Raw genomic sequence first — 18,085 nt, 5'->3', positions numbered from 1 at the left:
CGCACATGGCGGAGAGATCCCAAACCCGTCCACTTCCAGGTTTTCCAGCGGAGCTGACCCACCCGTAGCTTCTCCCTGCCGTCCAAGAGCCGGCTCGGCTAGCTCCCCCGGTCAAACTCGTCGCCACCAATCATCGTGTTCGGAATGCGCGCACGTGCCCGCATTTCCCCTCTGCCGAGAGCGACCGCGGCGTCGCCTCGATCGATCCCACGGCGCATGGGACGGGTGCTCGACGGGCGTCGCCGCCCATACCACCGCGCACCAACACCAACCCGTGGATCGGACGAATCAGTCGGGCGGAGGACGATACCTACTTACCTAGCACGTCTCCGCGCGTGCTCGATAGCAACCACCACTATTTGGCTTGACGTACGTACACTACTGTGTGTGCGTGCGTCCGTCCGTTTGCCGAGCGCCGGCCTGCCGGCCACGGGAGGAGCGAGCGGATGTCGACGGCTCCCGCGCTCCCGGACCCGGACGCGCAGGTGTGTACCCGAAAAGGATGCGGCGAGATGCCAAACTGATACACCCGTTGGCCAGGAATCGTCGTCTCGGGTGGGGATCCGGTCTCTGTTGCGGCGACGCCCACGTCAGATGTTGATCAAGGTGCCATCCTTTATGGAAAAGAGAAAAAGAAGATAAGATAGAATGATATGAATATTCCACGCACAGTCACACATGTAATTTAATTAAATTATACAAGTTGTGACAAAAATAAAATAAAACTAAACTACTATACACCTGGGTTTGCAAAACCAACTCCGCCGCCACCTCGAAAACCATGATTGTCTTGGAAAAAAAATAGTTACAAACTATGATAATCGCATGACAATCGTGCTCCGCTAGACGACGGTTTCGGAAGTCTCCGTAAAAACATAAACCGTGATATACACACATTCATAATTATATTTGTTATAACATGTAAAACTCGAATTTAAAAACATATATTTATGAAGTGGTATATCTCATATTAATATATATTGTTAAAAATATTTTTATACTATTTAGGTGACATAAAGAATTATATATGTTCACCTAAATGGTAAAATACTTTTCAGGAAAAAGCAGACAGAACGGAACGCAGCCATGGCGCGAAGATCTCGAAACTGACACCTGGGCTTGATTGTCTTCGGTGGACAAAAAAGGAAGAAAAGGAGTGCGGCAAGTTGCATATTGGGGTCAGCCTAATAGGTCAGCTTAAGCACACATTGCCATTTAGCACACTCGATCACTCTCTCAGTCACAATGTCCACTTTGGAGCTTTGCTGAAAAATAGTTTCGCACGGCTACCGAACAATCTGCACCGTGTTTCACGCGATGCGCCGTGCTGCATGCTGCGGGTCGGGAGAGGTGGCTTCCTTCGTCCTCGTACTCCTATGATCGTGAAGTCCGAATGTATACCGCCCGTTCTTACGGGTGTCGTAGTCGGTGAAATGAAAATTTTTTTATGACACATCAGACGTTTGATCGGATATTGGAGAAGGTTTTCGAACACTAATGAAAAACAAATTTCACGGCTAGCATGGAAACCGCGAGACGAATCTTTTGAGCCTAATTAATCCATCGTTAGCGCATGTGGGTTACTATAGCACTTATAGCTAATCACGTACTAATTAGGCTCAAAAAATTCATCTCAAGATTTCTCACATAACTGTGTAATTGGTTTTTCGTTTCGTCTATGTTTAATACTCTATATAAGTGTCCAAAGATTCGATGTGATGTTTTTAGATGAAATTTTTTGCAACCTAAACATGGCCTTAATTATTCAGCGGCTAAAACTTTTATCGCGAGCAGCTGATTTTAATGTGGCAGTGCAGAATCGTGAGCTCATGTGTTATAAGTTCGGCAAGGTCTAATCTTTTTTTTCTTCAATTTATGATTATAAGCCTAAATTTAAATATTCAACCTTTAATTTAGAGATAATTTTGGATATTTTTTTATTATAGTTTATTTTTCAACATATGTATTAATTTGAATATTCAACATTTAATTTAGAGTTAATTTTGGATATTTTTTATTATAGTTTATTTTTCAACATGTGTGTTTTTAAATCGCTAAGAACACGTACACATAAGTTTTATTCATAAATTATTTAGATACAGTTTTTTAACCGACATCTCGTAGGAGGCACAAATATAACCGACATATTTATAAATAAAAAATAATTTATGAATAAAACTTTTATATACATATTTTTAGCAAGGGTATCTAAAATCCTTGGTTGAAAAATAAGCTATGATAAAATATCAAAATCAAATATAAATTTAAAGTTAAAAATTTAATTTTATCTACGAAAAGATGAACGTGAGCACATGTGAGGTGCTACCTACATGGATTCAACAGTAGTCGAGAAAAAGAGAGGTTTGTAGTCCATACCACACAACTTGCTACTCACAAAATAAAATCAATGAGAAAATGGACTAACAAAAGTTAGTACGGGAAACTCTTCCGGTCCGTGAGGTTCGAGGGGGATGTTCCTCGTTTCGTTGAATATCATGCAAACTTTTTATACTACATGATGCATTGTTAATAGTACTTGACAGCATGCATTATTAATAGTTTAATATAATCTGCATCATCCAAAAAAACTACTATGAACTTGACTCGCAACGTCTATATATAAAAAAGACATATCAAGCATATGAGCTGGCTAAATTTATCCTTTCTCCTACAACACGTACTCAATCTAGTCTTTTCGTTTATACTTATACTTGAGATAAAATTTAAAATTTCATCTTTAAATTTAAAGATGGTTTTGAGATCTTTTCATCACACTTTATTCAGTTTTGACTTTTAGATCACTAAAAACATGTATATAAGAGTTTTATTCATAAATTATTATTTATTTATAAATATGTTGTTTGATTTTTTTCCAAACAATCACCCCAAAAGTGAATTTACATTTTAATATGTTGTGGAGCCAGAAATATCACTATGCTCCACGTGTCATTCTCGCGTTTAACGTTTTCTTATAACAATATATCATCTGTGTCGTGCAATCAAGAAGTATAACTGGATAAGCATGTAAAAGGACATATTCTTGGGGAATTAGAATCCATTTTCAGTCTTTTATTTTTAGAACAATCCATTTCCGCTTAAAATATTCATAAGCTAGTACTCTTGAACTGTCTCACGTTCTTATTTCGTTGAAGGCGCCATATGCCCAATATTTAATAATATAACTCACATTTTAATTTCAGCTATATAGTTCAATATATGCATACTCGTCGTTTTGGCACCATCTTATAAGCATAAACCAAAATTTAGATTTTGGAACTTAATTTTAAAATTGATATTAATTGTTTTTCTTCATGATGGTTTATTTTACACTGGTTACTTCTAGAACGATAAGAGCATTTATACAAAATGTTTACCCATAAATTATTTTTAATTGATAAGGCTGATTAGCTATAACATTTTCTTTGAGGACGTGTTCGTTTGTTTTGGGGCTGGGAACGCTCCCTTGGCACCTAAAAGCTTTAAAAAAAACTTTAAAAATAGATAAATATGGTTTAGAGTAACTTTCTTTTATAGAAAATTATTGCAAAAATAGAAGAAGCAAATATGATCTTATTATTTTGGGACTGGGAGAGTATAAATTGTTTAGGTGTTATACGCTGTTCTAGTAGAACTAATTTAGACTTTATTTTTTAATACAATGGATCAAATCATTACTATCACATTAACCAAAATCAACTATTGAGATTCTTATACGGCGATAATTCTGATAGTAAATAATAGCGGTAGAAAGTAAAGTAGGAGTGAGAGAAAGTAAAAATATATCCAAACTAGTGTCTTCAATTTTTTTTCATGTTTTTTATATAACACCGTTAACTTTTAGATCTACATTTGATCATTCGTCTTATTGAAAAGTTTTATTCAAATATGCAAAATTATAATTTATATTTAGAATTCCTACAATAATAAATTAAATTATAAAAAACTAATAATTATATATTTTTAATAAGACAACTAATCAATCGCAAACATAAACGTAAGTGATTTCCACCATACACATGGAGGATGTATTATTTTATTTATTATATCCGCACATTGAATATACATGTAGTATCTTTGTCAAAGGGAGGTGACAGGTCATTTCTATTTACTCCTTACCATCAATGAGACAATGACCCGCAAATCACAAGTTGCCCCGACGCCGGACAGTGCGGAAAGCACAGCCTCGCCGCGCGCGGTACGTGACGCCCCCCTCGTGGCCTGGCCGGCCGTGTGTGCGATCCCCCCACGCGATGCAAAAAAACACACACACAGGCTGCCTGCATGCGTGCCCGCTTCCAGGCCACACGACGCGCGCGCGCGGAGTTAGCTGGGGCGCCACCACTACTAATGATGAGAGCCAACGTATACGACACACAGGGGAGCGACCCTCCCTCGCGCCGCGCGTGCCTGCCGTCCCGCTGCTGCGGGTGGACGGCGCGCGCGCGCGTGAGTATTTTTGAGTCGGCTCCACCACCGCCGCGTGCACCGGTGGCGTTCGCGCGAGCTATATATGCGCGGCGCTTCCGTCGCGAGCTGAGCGTGCGAGGTAGTAGTAGTAGTAGCTACCAGTACGGTGGTTGCGGGCGAGGTGGAGCTGAGTTTAAGGGAGAGCGTGTGGTGGCGTTGCTCGATCTCGATTCTCGAATGGATCCGTACAAGTATCTCAACATCCGGTTCAACCCGGACGGCTCGCTCACCCGCAACGGCGGCGCGAGGCTGCTCCCGCCGGCGCCGGCGGGGGAGCCCGTCGGCGGGGACGGGCCGACGCGCCGCATTGTGCACTCCAGCGACGCGCCGCTCAACGACGCCAACGGCACGACCGTCCGCCTGTTCGTGCCGTCCGGCGCCGGCGACGGCGGCAGGCTGCCGCTGGTGCTGTACTTTCACGGCGGCGGGTACGTGCTCTTCCGCGCGGCGTCCGAGCCGTTCCACAACACGTGCACGGCCCTCGCGGCGGCGACCCCCGCGGTGGTCGCCTCCGTCGACTACCGCCTCGCCCCCGAGCACCGCCTCCCCGCCGCGTTCGAGGACGCCGCCGACGCGGTCCGGTGGGCGCGCTCTTACGCCGCCGGCTCGCCCGGCAGGCCGCTCTTCCTGATGGGCAGCCACGCCGGCGCGAGCATCGCGTTCCGCGCCGCGCTGGCGGCCGTGGACGAGGGCCTCCAGCTGCGCGGGCTCATACTCAACCAGCCGCACCACGGCGGCGTGAAGCGGACGGCCGCGGAGGAGTCCTCGGTGGACGACCGCGTCCTGCCGCTCCCGGCCAACGACCTCCTCTGGGAGCTCGCGCTGCCGCTGGGCGCGGACCGTGACCACGAGTACTGCAACCCGGAGACCATGCTCGCCGGCGTGGAGGCCGCGCGGCTGCGGAAGCTGCCCCCCTGCCTGGTGCTCGGCCGGAGGAAAGACCCGCCCCGGGACCGGCAGAGGACGCTGGTGGAAGCACTCCAGAAGGCCGGTGTCACCGTCGAAGCACAGCTCGACGGCGCCGGTTACCACGCGATGGAGCTGTTCAAGCAAGACCGCGCCGCCGAGTTCATCGCACAGGTCGCCGACTTCGTCCGCCGGCACGCCGGCGACGTACATGCCACTGCAAGGAGCAGGCTCTGATCGATCCAAGTCCATGCCATTGACTGCAACAACCACCACCACCACTATGGTACTGTGCCGGTGGTTGTTGCAAGGGCACTATCTTGCAGCAAGTCCCAAAAGAGACAATCATATCAGCATCACCATTAGATTGGAGAGTGACGACGAGCGGAAGACTACTCGTAGCCAAGTACACTCCTATAGTGACGGGGTGCCTTACCTTTGCTTTTCTTTCTTTCTTTTCTTTTGGTTTTTTTTCTCTCCACTGAGGGTTTTCCATTCTATGGTACCCGCTTTTACTTCCCAGCAAATCGGGTTGTTGTTTGTTTACTGTCAAAAGCAAAGGGTGAAAGAGCTCCGGATCTGGTCTTTTGCAGCTTCTGCACCACAAAGAGGATTTATAATAAATATTGTAACATGATAGTAGAGGTTATTCCATACCTTTTCAGATGAGATGGCTTCATGTACTAACAAACTTGGTACAAATTTGGAAAAAGATGTGCTTTTGCGTGTTTCAATTCTACCGTCTTTCCGTCTAGGACTCTCTAGGTCTACACCCTCCCACCCAACTGACGAAGTTGTGTGCGCAGGTAGTGCGTCGATTTTCACCCGTTTTCCAGTCTATACGGAGTCGTCACATCAGCCAGAAATAGAATTGACCGGTCGAAGACTTTAGGATTTTTTACGATGGCACCACAAGTGAAGGCCTCCTTTGTTCAAAGGAAATTCATAAAAATTTTAGAGAATTTTATTTTTATAGAAATATTTTCTATAAAATTCTTTGAATCCAAGGAATAAACCCTATGAAATTCCTATGAAATTTCTATACGGAGTCGTCACATCAGCTAGAAATAGAATTCACCGGTCGAAGACTTGGGATTTTTTTACGATGGCACCACTTCTCAAGTGAAGGCCTCCTTTGTTCAAAGGAAATTCATAAAAATTTTAGAGAATTTTATTTTTATAGGAATGTTTTCTATAAAATCCTTTGAATCCAAGGAATAAATCCTATGAAATTTCTATGAAATGCCTTTTCCTGTATAAGTTTTAAAGGAAATTTAACGAGAGGTAGGATCTTACGTCATCAAATTCCTGTGTTTTTCCTGTGGTCTAATCAAAGTGTCATTCCTATGTTTTTCCCGTGTTTTTTAATCCTCTATTTTACGGTTACGTTACTATCATAATCCTATGTTTTTTCTATTACTCAGTTTTTTCATTCATGTGATTCAAAGGCTATTTTACATTTACGTTCTTATCAGAATCTTATATTTTTCCTATTACTCTGTTTTTTATTCATGTGATTCAAAGGGGCCCAAAGGTTGAAATATAGCTTAACGCAGACTGCATGATGGAGGATAGTCATAGATGAGGCAAATGATAAATTAGCCCATATGTTATTTTAGTCTAATCTTTTCGTCTATGTTTATATTTATAAGACAAAATTTTAATTTGTAATCTTAAATTTAGAGTTATTTGGATTTTCTTCATCGTACTTTTTTCTACTTCGCTTTAAGAATATAAATATAAAAGTTTTATTGACATATTTTTCGTTACAAATATATCATTTGATTTTTTTGAAAAAACCAAAAGATAAAGGTTTTTATGTAATACAAAAGTATAATCATAAGATAGTATTTATGAACACTAAACTAATGATATTGATTTTGCTTGAATCACAAATATTATATTATTCTTGGTTAAGACATTATTTTGACAAAATATAATATGTCTTATATCTTAAAAGAGTAAAATATATGGCCTATTCTTAAATTTAATCACATGTCATCTAGATTCATGAACTTATAAATTATACGAACAAGTGTCCTTAACCTTGGTTTAATATATCACTCAAGATCCAAAATAGCTCTATCACTCAAACTTTTGTGTTTAGATATCCCCGCAACAGTATGCCCCCACCGACTTCCACTACACCCAGGTCAATAAAGATGCATTACTTGACATAAAAAAAGTTAACAATTTAAGTACACCAAAAGAATTGGGAATGTCAGTTGTTGATTTAAAGCATACTACAAAGGGGACTCAAACGAAAAATTTGAGACTAAATGGCCGCACTTTAGTTCTCATTTAATACATTAAGCTAATATTACGAAACCAGATCTTCGTGCATCTAGATGGCATCTCGGAGAAAATGAGATATCGAGCGATAGAACGAAAGAAACAAATACTCCCAAGATCTAAGTTTGTACCAACAGCGGCTATATGAAGCAACGAAGTCAATTCGTATTAAAATAAATTCGTTTTTAAAGATAATTTAAGGAGGAAGTTCGAGCGTAGCATCAAAACGATTCCCGCCCTAGATTGCTATGGAGTCCAAGCAGAATTTTGGTTCTGTCATAAAATAACCTTCGACGGTTACCCAGAATTCGAGGTGCTACGTAAATGGAGGTGATTGGAAATGATGACGGTCCTCTAAGGAGTTATGATATAAATGTATAATAGAAAGACCGATTTGACGAAGCGAAGCGGATGTCCGTCGCCAGGAGGCTGGGACCGAGCGAAGCGGAGGCTTGGTCCTATTGGGCCGTGTGCTCTAGGGTTTCATCTTATATATACATCTTGTAAGCCGTCGTGTGGCGTTATAACCTTATCCTCATATAGTGAAGATATTTGTTAGTGAAGATATTTGTTGGATGACGTCCGTGGTTTTTTCTCTCTAGCTTTAAAAGAGTTTTTCATGTTAAAATCATGCGTCTTCTGTGATTGATCTATTATGAGCCGCTTCCGTCAACTACAATTAATTTCATGCTGCCACGGGAGAGGAGACAGGTAATTTATACCGGGATATTTTGTTGCTATTATGTTTGTCAATTCTGCTTTATATCTATGACTCATGGATCTTATACTCATATATCATACACACAGAGAATAACAAAGGGTTAAACAAGTGCTATAGTAGTGGTAAATAATTGAATACCCTATTTATACCCGTTCACAATAAAAAATAGTCATTCTGTGGCCCGCCTGCATAATATGAACAAAAAGTTTAAAAATTCTGGTCCAAAATTTTACACATAACTAATGGGTATGCATGTAAAATATAGATTGTCCTCTCCATATCCAGAACTTAACTGGACAGTCCACTTTTTCTATACTCATTCCAAATAGCGTGGGTACGAGTATGGGTAATAAATACCTTTATACTAGTACAGTACCAGTTAGCAGGGCTAGTTCCTTTGAGGTGATGAATTCTCCGGTGCCTATAACGTTAAGGTGATAATTGGAAGTAACGAGGAAAATTGTACTAGCGGGTTCTCTTTGCTGTCCAGCCTACCGAAACCGCCGTGGTAGGGTTATTATCACGCAATAATCATAAAAACCACCACAAAATAGGATCAAAGAATTTGAATTCAAACTCCACAATCTTTCTCCATAGCTTTGGAGTCAAAACCACTTGGTTTGAGATGGTTTTCACACGTTTTGTCCCCAAAACCATGCCAACTTAATTATGAAGGGAGCATAAATGAAAAAGGTTCTTATTTTTTAAGAAAATTATGGGAAACAGAAAATAAATACCAAAATATGTTTGCTACATTTATAACACATTATTTTCTAAATAGAAACTTTAGATATGACATATGCTAATTTTTTTAATGTAATACCTCTGCTAAAAGTTTGACATTTGAACAGTTATATATGAGAATTCACAATCATGCAATCAATATAAACACAACTAATATGAGGCAGCATGCAATACTTAGGCCGCGTTCACTGCACCCCTTAGTTAACTTATCCGTCTCGTTTTTCGCGCGCATGCTTCCCGAACTACTAAATGGTGTATTTTTTGCAAAAATTATCTATAGGAAAGTTGTTTTAAAAAATCATATTAATCTATTTTATATTTTTTAGTAATTAATAATTAATTAATTATGTACTAATCTATTACTACGTATTCCGTGTCAGGGATAAGTTAACTAACACCCTCAGCCGAACGCAGCCTTAGTTGCTATACCAGTTGAAAATAACCAAACGATATTATTGCAAAAGAATACACGTGACTTAAGCAAAATACAAATATTATTAGAAAAATGTGTTCGAAAAACTAATATACCTAATATTAACATCTATCGGCACAATCAATGCAAAGAATGAAAAGACTACGCTATTACGTCATTACAGAATAAATTAACTCATATTTAACATTTTTTTCCTTACATCACATAGTACCACACGCTTCACAATTACTATAATAATACATGGTTAGGCACGAAAATTTCTAGCGGTTATCCTCGACAGCTAGGCCACTCACTAACTCCCCCCTCCAGCCCATGAGAAAAATGTATCGTACCGTGCGACTTACCACTCAGCTGTACGACAATCGTAGCCTATTGCGAGGTTCACGAAAAACGCTGCCTGTCGCGCGACTTTGAGCTCCACGCGTGTGGGAGCGACGCATCTGGTGTCGGAGGAGACATGACTGAGGAGAGGAGCTCGGGAAAGGAGAGTGTACAAGCTTTAACCGAACGTTGCTGCGAGATAGGGATGCCGGTTTTTTTTTTTTCGCTTCTCTGTTGGGCCTATATGAACAGTGCACTCTCCTTTTTTAATTATTTCCTTCCTCAAATCCGTTTGGACCTAAAACTTGATACTAAGTATGAAGTTTTGTCACATTTCCTTCATCAAACAACTCTGTAAATAGATATGTGTTAAACGAATATTTGATTGCAAACTTTTTCTCAAAATTTTTAAATTTGGTCAAATTTTATTCCGTCCAAACCGCCGGTTACCACTACGGTGTCCCGACGGTAATCCCGTTGCCGCGGTAACCGGGGACCTTGCTTCACCCAAGCGAAGATGTGTTTGGTTGCCTGATGAATTTTTAAGTGGCCTCACGCCCTCACCTGGACATATCTGGCAACCTGGTTAGCCTGAGCCAGACAACTGATTTCGGTCGCCTGGTGCTCCAGGCCGGGGCAACACTAGCTCCATAATGCAATTAGCACGTTACTTCTTTTGTCGTCAAACATCAGTACTTAGCTAGCTACTCGTTGCCTACAACCGTATTATTTTGCTTTTAAAAAGCATGAGTTTATTAACGGTTGAAAATAATTTATGAGTAAACTTTTATATACGTGTCTTAGCGATCTAAATTCTAAATAAACTTTAAAATTAAGTTTAAAGAATTAAATTTTAGTTTATTAACGTGAACAAAAGTGAAGAAGGAATCTATTTATTCTCTGTTTTCTTTGACCTACTATCTTCTTTGTGCTCTGTCTATGCACTATGATGCTGATGGCTAGCCGTAGAGCCACCATTGGGCGATGCATTGGTGGAAGTGGTGCTCCATTTGCATTGCATCCAATTCATACGAGGCGTTTCGATCCAACAAAAAGTAACGAAAAGTATCTTGAGGTACCAGTATCTTACGATACCAAATCGTTTCTGATCGTTCGATCTACAGTGAATATTCTACTCAGCTAGATCTAATGATGGAAAACGATTTGGTATCTTAAGGTACATTTTATTGGACCGGAGCAAATCTAAATTCACATACACCATTATCTTTTTATTTATGCTTATACTTATAAGCCATATTTTAAGTGTTTTTTTCTAAAGTTTAGTTGTCAGACTTGACTTTCAGGTTGATAAAAAATTTATATACAAATTATTTTTCATTTGTTCGTAAATATGTCATTTGACTTTTTTTTTACAAAAGAACCAACCAATTAGTCGATTACCCCATAAATCAGTTAATATTGGTCTCACAATTGGTGGCGGGGCACTAATGTAAAGCGTTTTATTTAGATTTGACTTTTTTCTTGGCAAAGAAATGTCTGTGTTTCGTGTTTCGTGTTTTTCTAGTCACAAACCATCTCAAGCTGCCTCATCGGGCAAGAGTTATGATCAATACTATGCGTGCTAGATATTCCTTCGTAGTTATAGAACTTTTCGGTCTAGCTTAGAGTTATATATATGTGTCTGTTATCTAGGTCTCTGAACTCTTAAAATACATTTTTAGGTTCCCGAACTTGTCCGGAGGTGTCATATAGGTCCAAACGAACTCTGATCCTCTCCATCCACTGACGTGGCATGCCACGGTGACGCCTACGAGAAGGTTGAGAAAAAACAAGGAGGAGATATACTAACATGTGGGACCCACATAGCCCCACCAACACGTAGGCGCCACCGTGGTATGCCACGTCAACGGATGGAGTGAGTCGGAGTCCGTTTGGACCTATATGACACCCCCGGACAAGTTCGGGGACCTAAAAATACATTTTGAGAGTTCGGAGACCTAGATGACACATGCACACAAATTTAGGGACCGCTGGTACACTTCACTCTAAATAAATCTATTACGAAACATCATTCGTCCTTAAAAAAATAAAGATCTTACGAAGCACATTTTAATACTATAAATTTAATTTAAATAAGCCTATTATAGAACACTCTTCAATTCCTTAAAAAATAAAGCTATTATAAAACATATCTTAGTGTTATAGTAGTAAATCTGATTTGTTATTGGACAAGGTGGGTATCCGATCCGATCAGCCGACGACGGATAAACGTTGTTTGGTAGCTGCTGCTTTCGTGCACTGTTGGAGCGTCTCATCGCCGGCGACGCGTGCAGCAGCAGGCTGGATCGATCCAGTACATTTAATGGCCTTCACGCTGCACCCGTACTAATAGCGGTGTCAGTAAATGACAACCACAGCAAGACCAATAATATTGCGGAGGCTTAATTAGCGCATGGTAGTTAAGGAGATCCCGTGTAACACAAGCTTGAGCTGTTCGACTGGACATTGGCTCTTGACTTGCCGGCTCAAGCTAACAGGCGTTCCTTCAGAAAAAATGGATGGTTCGATCGACCCAGCTCTATTATAGATGTGTAGTTTGTACTGCCTCCGAACCTCCTTTCTAAAACTAACGCACTTTTATAGTTGTCAAAAACTTTTTCTAAAAACATCACGTCGAATCTTTAGACATTTAAATAAAACATTAAATATACATAAATATCAAAGCTAATTACACAGTTATGGGAGAAATCGTGAGACGAATCTTTTGAGCCTAATTTAAGGACACGTACAAAGGTGCTTATTAGCTGACTCTCTCAATCGTCACGTAAGCAAATTTGGTGATGTGGAGGAAAGAGAGGGAATGAGAGAGAAAAGTTATTGTCATGCATGACAATGGCTTAGAGTCGACTTTTAGCATTTATTAAAGAAAATTTTCTTGCATGAGAATGTATAAAAAGAAAACTAACTTAATAAAAAATATTTTATTGTATTAATAAAGAAACTACACCTTACTCTACCTTTGTATATATCAATTATAAAATAGACTCTTATTGCTGACATGGCTTAAGACAGAGTCCACAACGAGCTCTACCTTTGAACATGTCCTTAGGACATGATTAGCCATAAGCGCTACAGTAACCAACCTGTGCTAATAATGGATTAATTAGACTAAAAAAATTCGTCTCGCGGTTTCCAGGCGGAATCTGAAAGTTGTTTTGTTATTAGACTACGTTTAATACTTTAAATATGTGTCCAAAAATTTGATGTGATGTTTTTAATAAAGGCTTTGCAAACTAAACAAGACCTAAGATCGTTTTTATCGCTCGTAGCTTGTCTTAAAGTAAATATGTTTGTAAGTAACCATTGTATTAGAGTTTATAAAATCAATGAATAAATATATTAAGAATAGATAAATTAGAGAATGATTACACTGGGATTCAATAAAATGAAGCTTATTTTTTTTATTGATATGTGTGTGAGAAGTAAAAAATAAGGTTGTTTTGAGATGGAGGAGTATTATTTCTTGTTTCGGCCGGATCAAGGGGTTAAGAACGGTTCCCACCAATTCATTGACACCAATCGTTTTAGGCAACAATTATATTCAAAATCTATTTTAACTATGATTTTTTTAATATATATATAATATAAATATTTATTTTTACTACAGTATTTTGAGAATAGTCTATACATTTGACTTGCTGTTTTAGAATTAAATATTTAAAATCTATTAATGATAAAATTTAAAAGGTTTAACTATAGTCTTGTTTAGAACGATAATTAATAATTATGGAAATGGAGCGAGGATATATTAACCCGTAGTGGGGTAGTACTATAATCTTGTTTTAGAATTATGCTGCCTGCCTACCGGCGCTGATCTCCCAAACACCCTCCGTGCTGCCTTTGTCGCCGGAGACAACGATATCATCTAGTGCTAAATAATACGAACTATTATCATTTAGTTTATGATATATCCTGTTAAAAATATCATGTTAAAAAGTTATATCTATACAAGCTATACACTAAAAGTTACATATATAAAGTTTAGTTTATTGAAAGGGCATGTAGCCTGGTGGTTACGGTGATGGTAAAAAAGAATAGCTGCATATATTTGAGTGGATATAAAGACCGAATAAATGAACCCTTCTCAAAAAAAAAGTAAAGTATAGTTTAGTTCATACATACGGAGTATAAAGTATTCGCGCGGGGTAATACCGGACACATGGAGTGGCTCCCGTTAGACTTTTCAGGCGTGTACCGCATCGGTAGGCCGAGCCGCGAAACGCCTAGATGCGCCCGGCTGCCTGCCTGCCCCGTCTACGCGAAAGCCCATCCGTGGCAGTAAAACGGCCTGGCCCAGAGTAGCCGACACCATTGGGCCGCCCCACTCGGCCTCGGGCTCCGCCTCCTCTCCCCGCCACGCCACCGCCGCGGCGCGTCGCCTCCGCCTCGCCTCCCCCACAAAAAGAGAGAAAAAAAAAAACGGAACCGAGCCAAAACTAAACCCTACGAAGCCGCGAGCACGAGCGGAGACCGCGGCGAGGCCATGGGTGCCGCCTCCGAACTCGTGCTCAAGGCGGCGTGCGAGCGCTGCGGCTCGGCGTCCAATCTCTACGGCACGGGCTGCCGCCACGCCACCCTCTGCTCCTCCTGCGGCCGCGCCATGGCCCGCTCCGGCGATTGCTGCCCCGTCTGCGCCGCCCCCGTCTCCAGGCTCACCCGGGTACCACTCCCGCACCCACCCGCGCGCGTGACAGCGACCTAGGGTCTTGGTTCCGTGCGCGTCGGCGTTGTCGCCGTTTTTGGGAATCGCGGACACCCCGCTGACGTTTTGTTGTTCCCGTTGCTCGCGCGCAGGAGTACAATGTGCTTTTGGATACCCGGAGAGAAGGAATTCACGGTCGGAAAGTTCACCACCGGCGTGCCGCCCTTCTCCGGTAGGAAGAATGCGGGGAGCCGCAGCTGGTCTCTTCATAACGAGGGACGGCAAACTACCGGGAATGCATGGGTACTAGTTCGTTATTATCATGGATGATTATCATAGTTCCTTTTTATGCATAAAACGATAATAAAGCTGCTTGAAGCAACAACGAGTGAAACAATTTTAGCTCGTGTCCTGAATTCGTTACAATGCAGACGATAACAAAAGGCAACAAGGAGCAAAGCTGAACGAAGCTGTGTTTTGTTTTTTGACGGTGGCGTGCTATATAGATGCCCTTGATAGCAATCCCATGCAATAATGTACATGTCAAGGGACCTATCTGCAGTGCATTGTTTTCAGTGATAGCAACTCAAGAACTTACCCTGCCATTTGTTTTTAATGTTCTTAACGTGTGTCAAACATATTTGACAAACAACAGGACAATTGCAACAACAGAAAGTCATGTATTTTGGAAGATGATACAGGTGAATATCAGTACCAGGGTCAAATTCAGGGCTTACAGTCTGCAGCCTCACACTACGATTTGTTGATGTTGAACAGCAACAGCAAAGATTTACACGCTGTTCCTTCTGGTTCCTGGTACTCACGATATACCTGTTTATTATTTTCCACCTCTTCCTTTTTAACAATAATGACCACAGAAAATTGACAAGGAATAATAATACTTTCACTGACACCTTCACTTTCAACAATAATGACCGAAAAAACCTGACAAGGAATAGCAATACTTTCACTGTGAGTGGTACCAAGCCTGTGCTCGAGAGCCCCACCAAACATGAAGTACTCTTTGAATCGCTTCACTGAATCCTTACATATTTTTTTTCGAGAATACGCCAAGCAAATCCTTACATATTTATTATGCCTTTACAGGTACAAATTCAATATAATTTTACAGTACAAACAGCTGACTTTGGAAGAGGCTGAAGAGAATATGAGCAGGAGGAGAAGCAGTGCAACTGGGTATGAACGGTGGATGACGAAGGCGGCTACAAATGGAGCTGCTGCTTTTAGTTCAGATGTGTTGAAGCTCGATGATACTAATGAAGGAGAAACAGGTCAGGTTCACCTAAAGAAGAGCAACAAGAGTGGAGATGAAACTAAATCTGATAAAGGTGGGGAAGAAAGATCGCATTTGCCTACGACAAAGGGCAGGAGGAGGAAGATAGAAAAGACAGAGACTTTGATTTGGATTATGAAATTGAAAAGGGTAAGCTGGTTAAATACTATTTATGATTTCTTTATAAATATGCAACATAAGGACATGTTTATTTTTATTTATTCCAAAGAGCAAATTGCTATGTACAATAAAGAAATACATTATTGTATATCAATGGATGGCCGTCAGCCCTTCAATAGGCTTCTTAAGTGCTTAGCATCCACTCTTATATCACCGTTATATCAGGTGATGATTGGGAACACGAAGAGATCTTTACTGATGATGATGAAGCTGTGGACGTTAACCCAGAGGAAGGAGCTGAGCTAGCTGATCCTGAAATCCCTGCTCCACCAGAAATTAAGCAGGTCGACAGAAATAGAAGTATTTGTGCTCAAACAGTCAAACTTGTCAGTTAACATGGCAATACTGCATGTCTGAAATATCCTGCTAGTTTACTAGGCTTAAACCTGGTGCATTTACCACAGTATTGTTACCGATACATTTTCAAAGATGAATTTGTGACTACTCACAGGATTTCAACGAGAAACATGGAGGGGTAGGCCTGAGCGATCTGGTAAGGAACTAAAGAAGCTGCTCCGCCGTGCTGCGGGACAAAACGAGTCTGATGATGTCGAGGAAGACACTGATGTAATCAATCGTGAAAACCTTCATATGATGCCTTTGTAGAATATATGTTATGCTTACAGTTGTTTCATCCAACAGGAAGATGAGCCACCATCGCCAATAGTTGCTCCAAAACAGCCGGATCAACTCAAAAAGTGCATCAGAGGAAGACAACCCTTCTAAACCAACAGCTTCCAGAAATCCTTGTATCACTCCACATGCTTCCAATTCCAAACAAAAGAGGAGAAAATGGGGTGATAATGTAAAAACTTCTAATGGCTCTACCCCCAAAAAGCCGAAGATAGAACCTGTAAGTTACTGCTTTTCATTCAAAACATGAACGAAGTTTTTAACCATCTAATTACATCACACCAAATTATTTCTTTAATGATATGTTTGGTACAGGATACCAAGAAAGTCGTGAAGGAGGAGATCCCGTGTTCCTTGGAGCCAACTTCAAAACCATTTGCTTCAGAGAGAAGTGATACAGATGTATCTCCTGTTACAGAGGAGGAAATCAGGACGGTATTTCAATTATATGCACCTATCAGATTGCATGATTTTCGGAAAGATTTTATGCCCAGATTTTCGCCACGACTAAGAACTGCAGAGGTAGGATGCTTCAACTTTGTGACGTGTTTGTTCTGTTCAGGACTGTTACATTTTGTAATCCTTTTATGCATGGTGAACATGACGCCATATTCTAACTACACTTTTTGGAATGTAAGGTTTTGGTTAGTCTTTATTTTATCTAATGCTAATTGAGTTTCTTGATATCGTCCTTCGCACACACACATCATATAAAAGTACTGTTGCCTTGCATACTTTTTGTTTGTTGATTATAGTCCTTACTCCATACTTCTGTTATTCTATAAGGAGCACATGTTCATACCGTGTTCAGTCATTATACTCCCAATGCATGTGCAAAATGTTTTTTTTAAAGAGAGATCATGTGCAAAATGTTGATGTCTTGGTTATTCTTCTACCGCAGGACAAGCAAGATTTTCTTGCCACTCTGAAGAAAATCTCACAAGTTCAGAAGATCAATGGACAGAAATGCATGCTCCTTCTAGATGAATATAAATAAAATGACAAAACCTGCACAGTTGTATATGCTGTTATCCTCCATTGACTCTAGCTTAGCATGCCTGCCCTTTGAACCTGAAATTAGATGCTTGCAGTTGCAGAATGTGACAAGCTTAACATGTCTTCCTGACTGACCTTATATTCTTCGTGCCAGTATACCGCCTTATAACTACTAAGGTAGTTTGTCATACTGTTAGTTTTATCGCACTACCCTGATTGGGAGTTCAATTCTTTAAGCTGCTTAATCATATTTAATGTTTAATTTTCGCTCCCACTTTTCTTCAGTGACGTTCTCCCCACTGCACAGGGTAGCGGCAGCAGGATTATGCATTTCTTCCCAAAATCTAGGTAGCGATATTAGAAGTCATGTAAAAAACATTAATTAGAGGAATAAAGTAATATGCAAGTTGACTGATGGAAAATAAAGTGATAGAA

At 40.7% G+C, this 18,085-nt stretch overlaps 1 protein-coding gene and 1 pseudogene across 1 annotated transcript; both read left to right on the top strand.

Annotated features, from left to right (window-relative positions):
- Positions 1–4,391: 4,391 nt before the first annotated feature.
- Positions 4,392–6,027, top strand: LOC102722285 (probable carboxylesterase 8). Its single transcript, XM_006651159.3, has one exon. The coding sequence runs from the start codon at positions 4,645–4,647 to the stop codon at positions 5,608–5,610; it is 966 nt and encodes a 321-aa protein (XP_006651222.2). The 5' UTR covers positions 4,392–4,644; the 3' UTR covers positions 5,611–6,027.
- An 8,310-nt stretch (positions 6,028–14,337) lies between these two features.
- LOC102710477 lies at positions 14,338–17,885 on the top strand (annotated as a pseudogene).
- Positions 17,886–18,085: the final 200 nt, after the last annotated feature.

Source organism: Oryza brachyantha, chromosome 3 (genome assembly GCF_000231095.2).
Source record: "Oryza brachyantha chromosome 3, ObraRS2, whole genome shotgun sequence".
NCBI classification, from domain to species: domain Eukaryota; kingdom Viridiplantae; phylum Streptophyta; class Magnoliopsida; order Poales; family Poaceae; genus Oryza; species Oryza brachyantha.
This window is presented reverse-complemented; position numbering and strand designations above follow the sequence as displayed.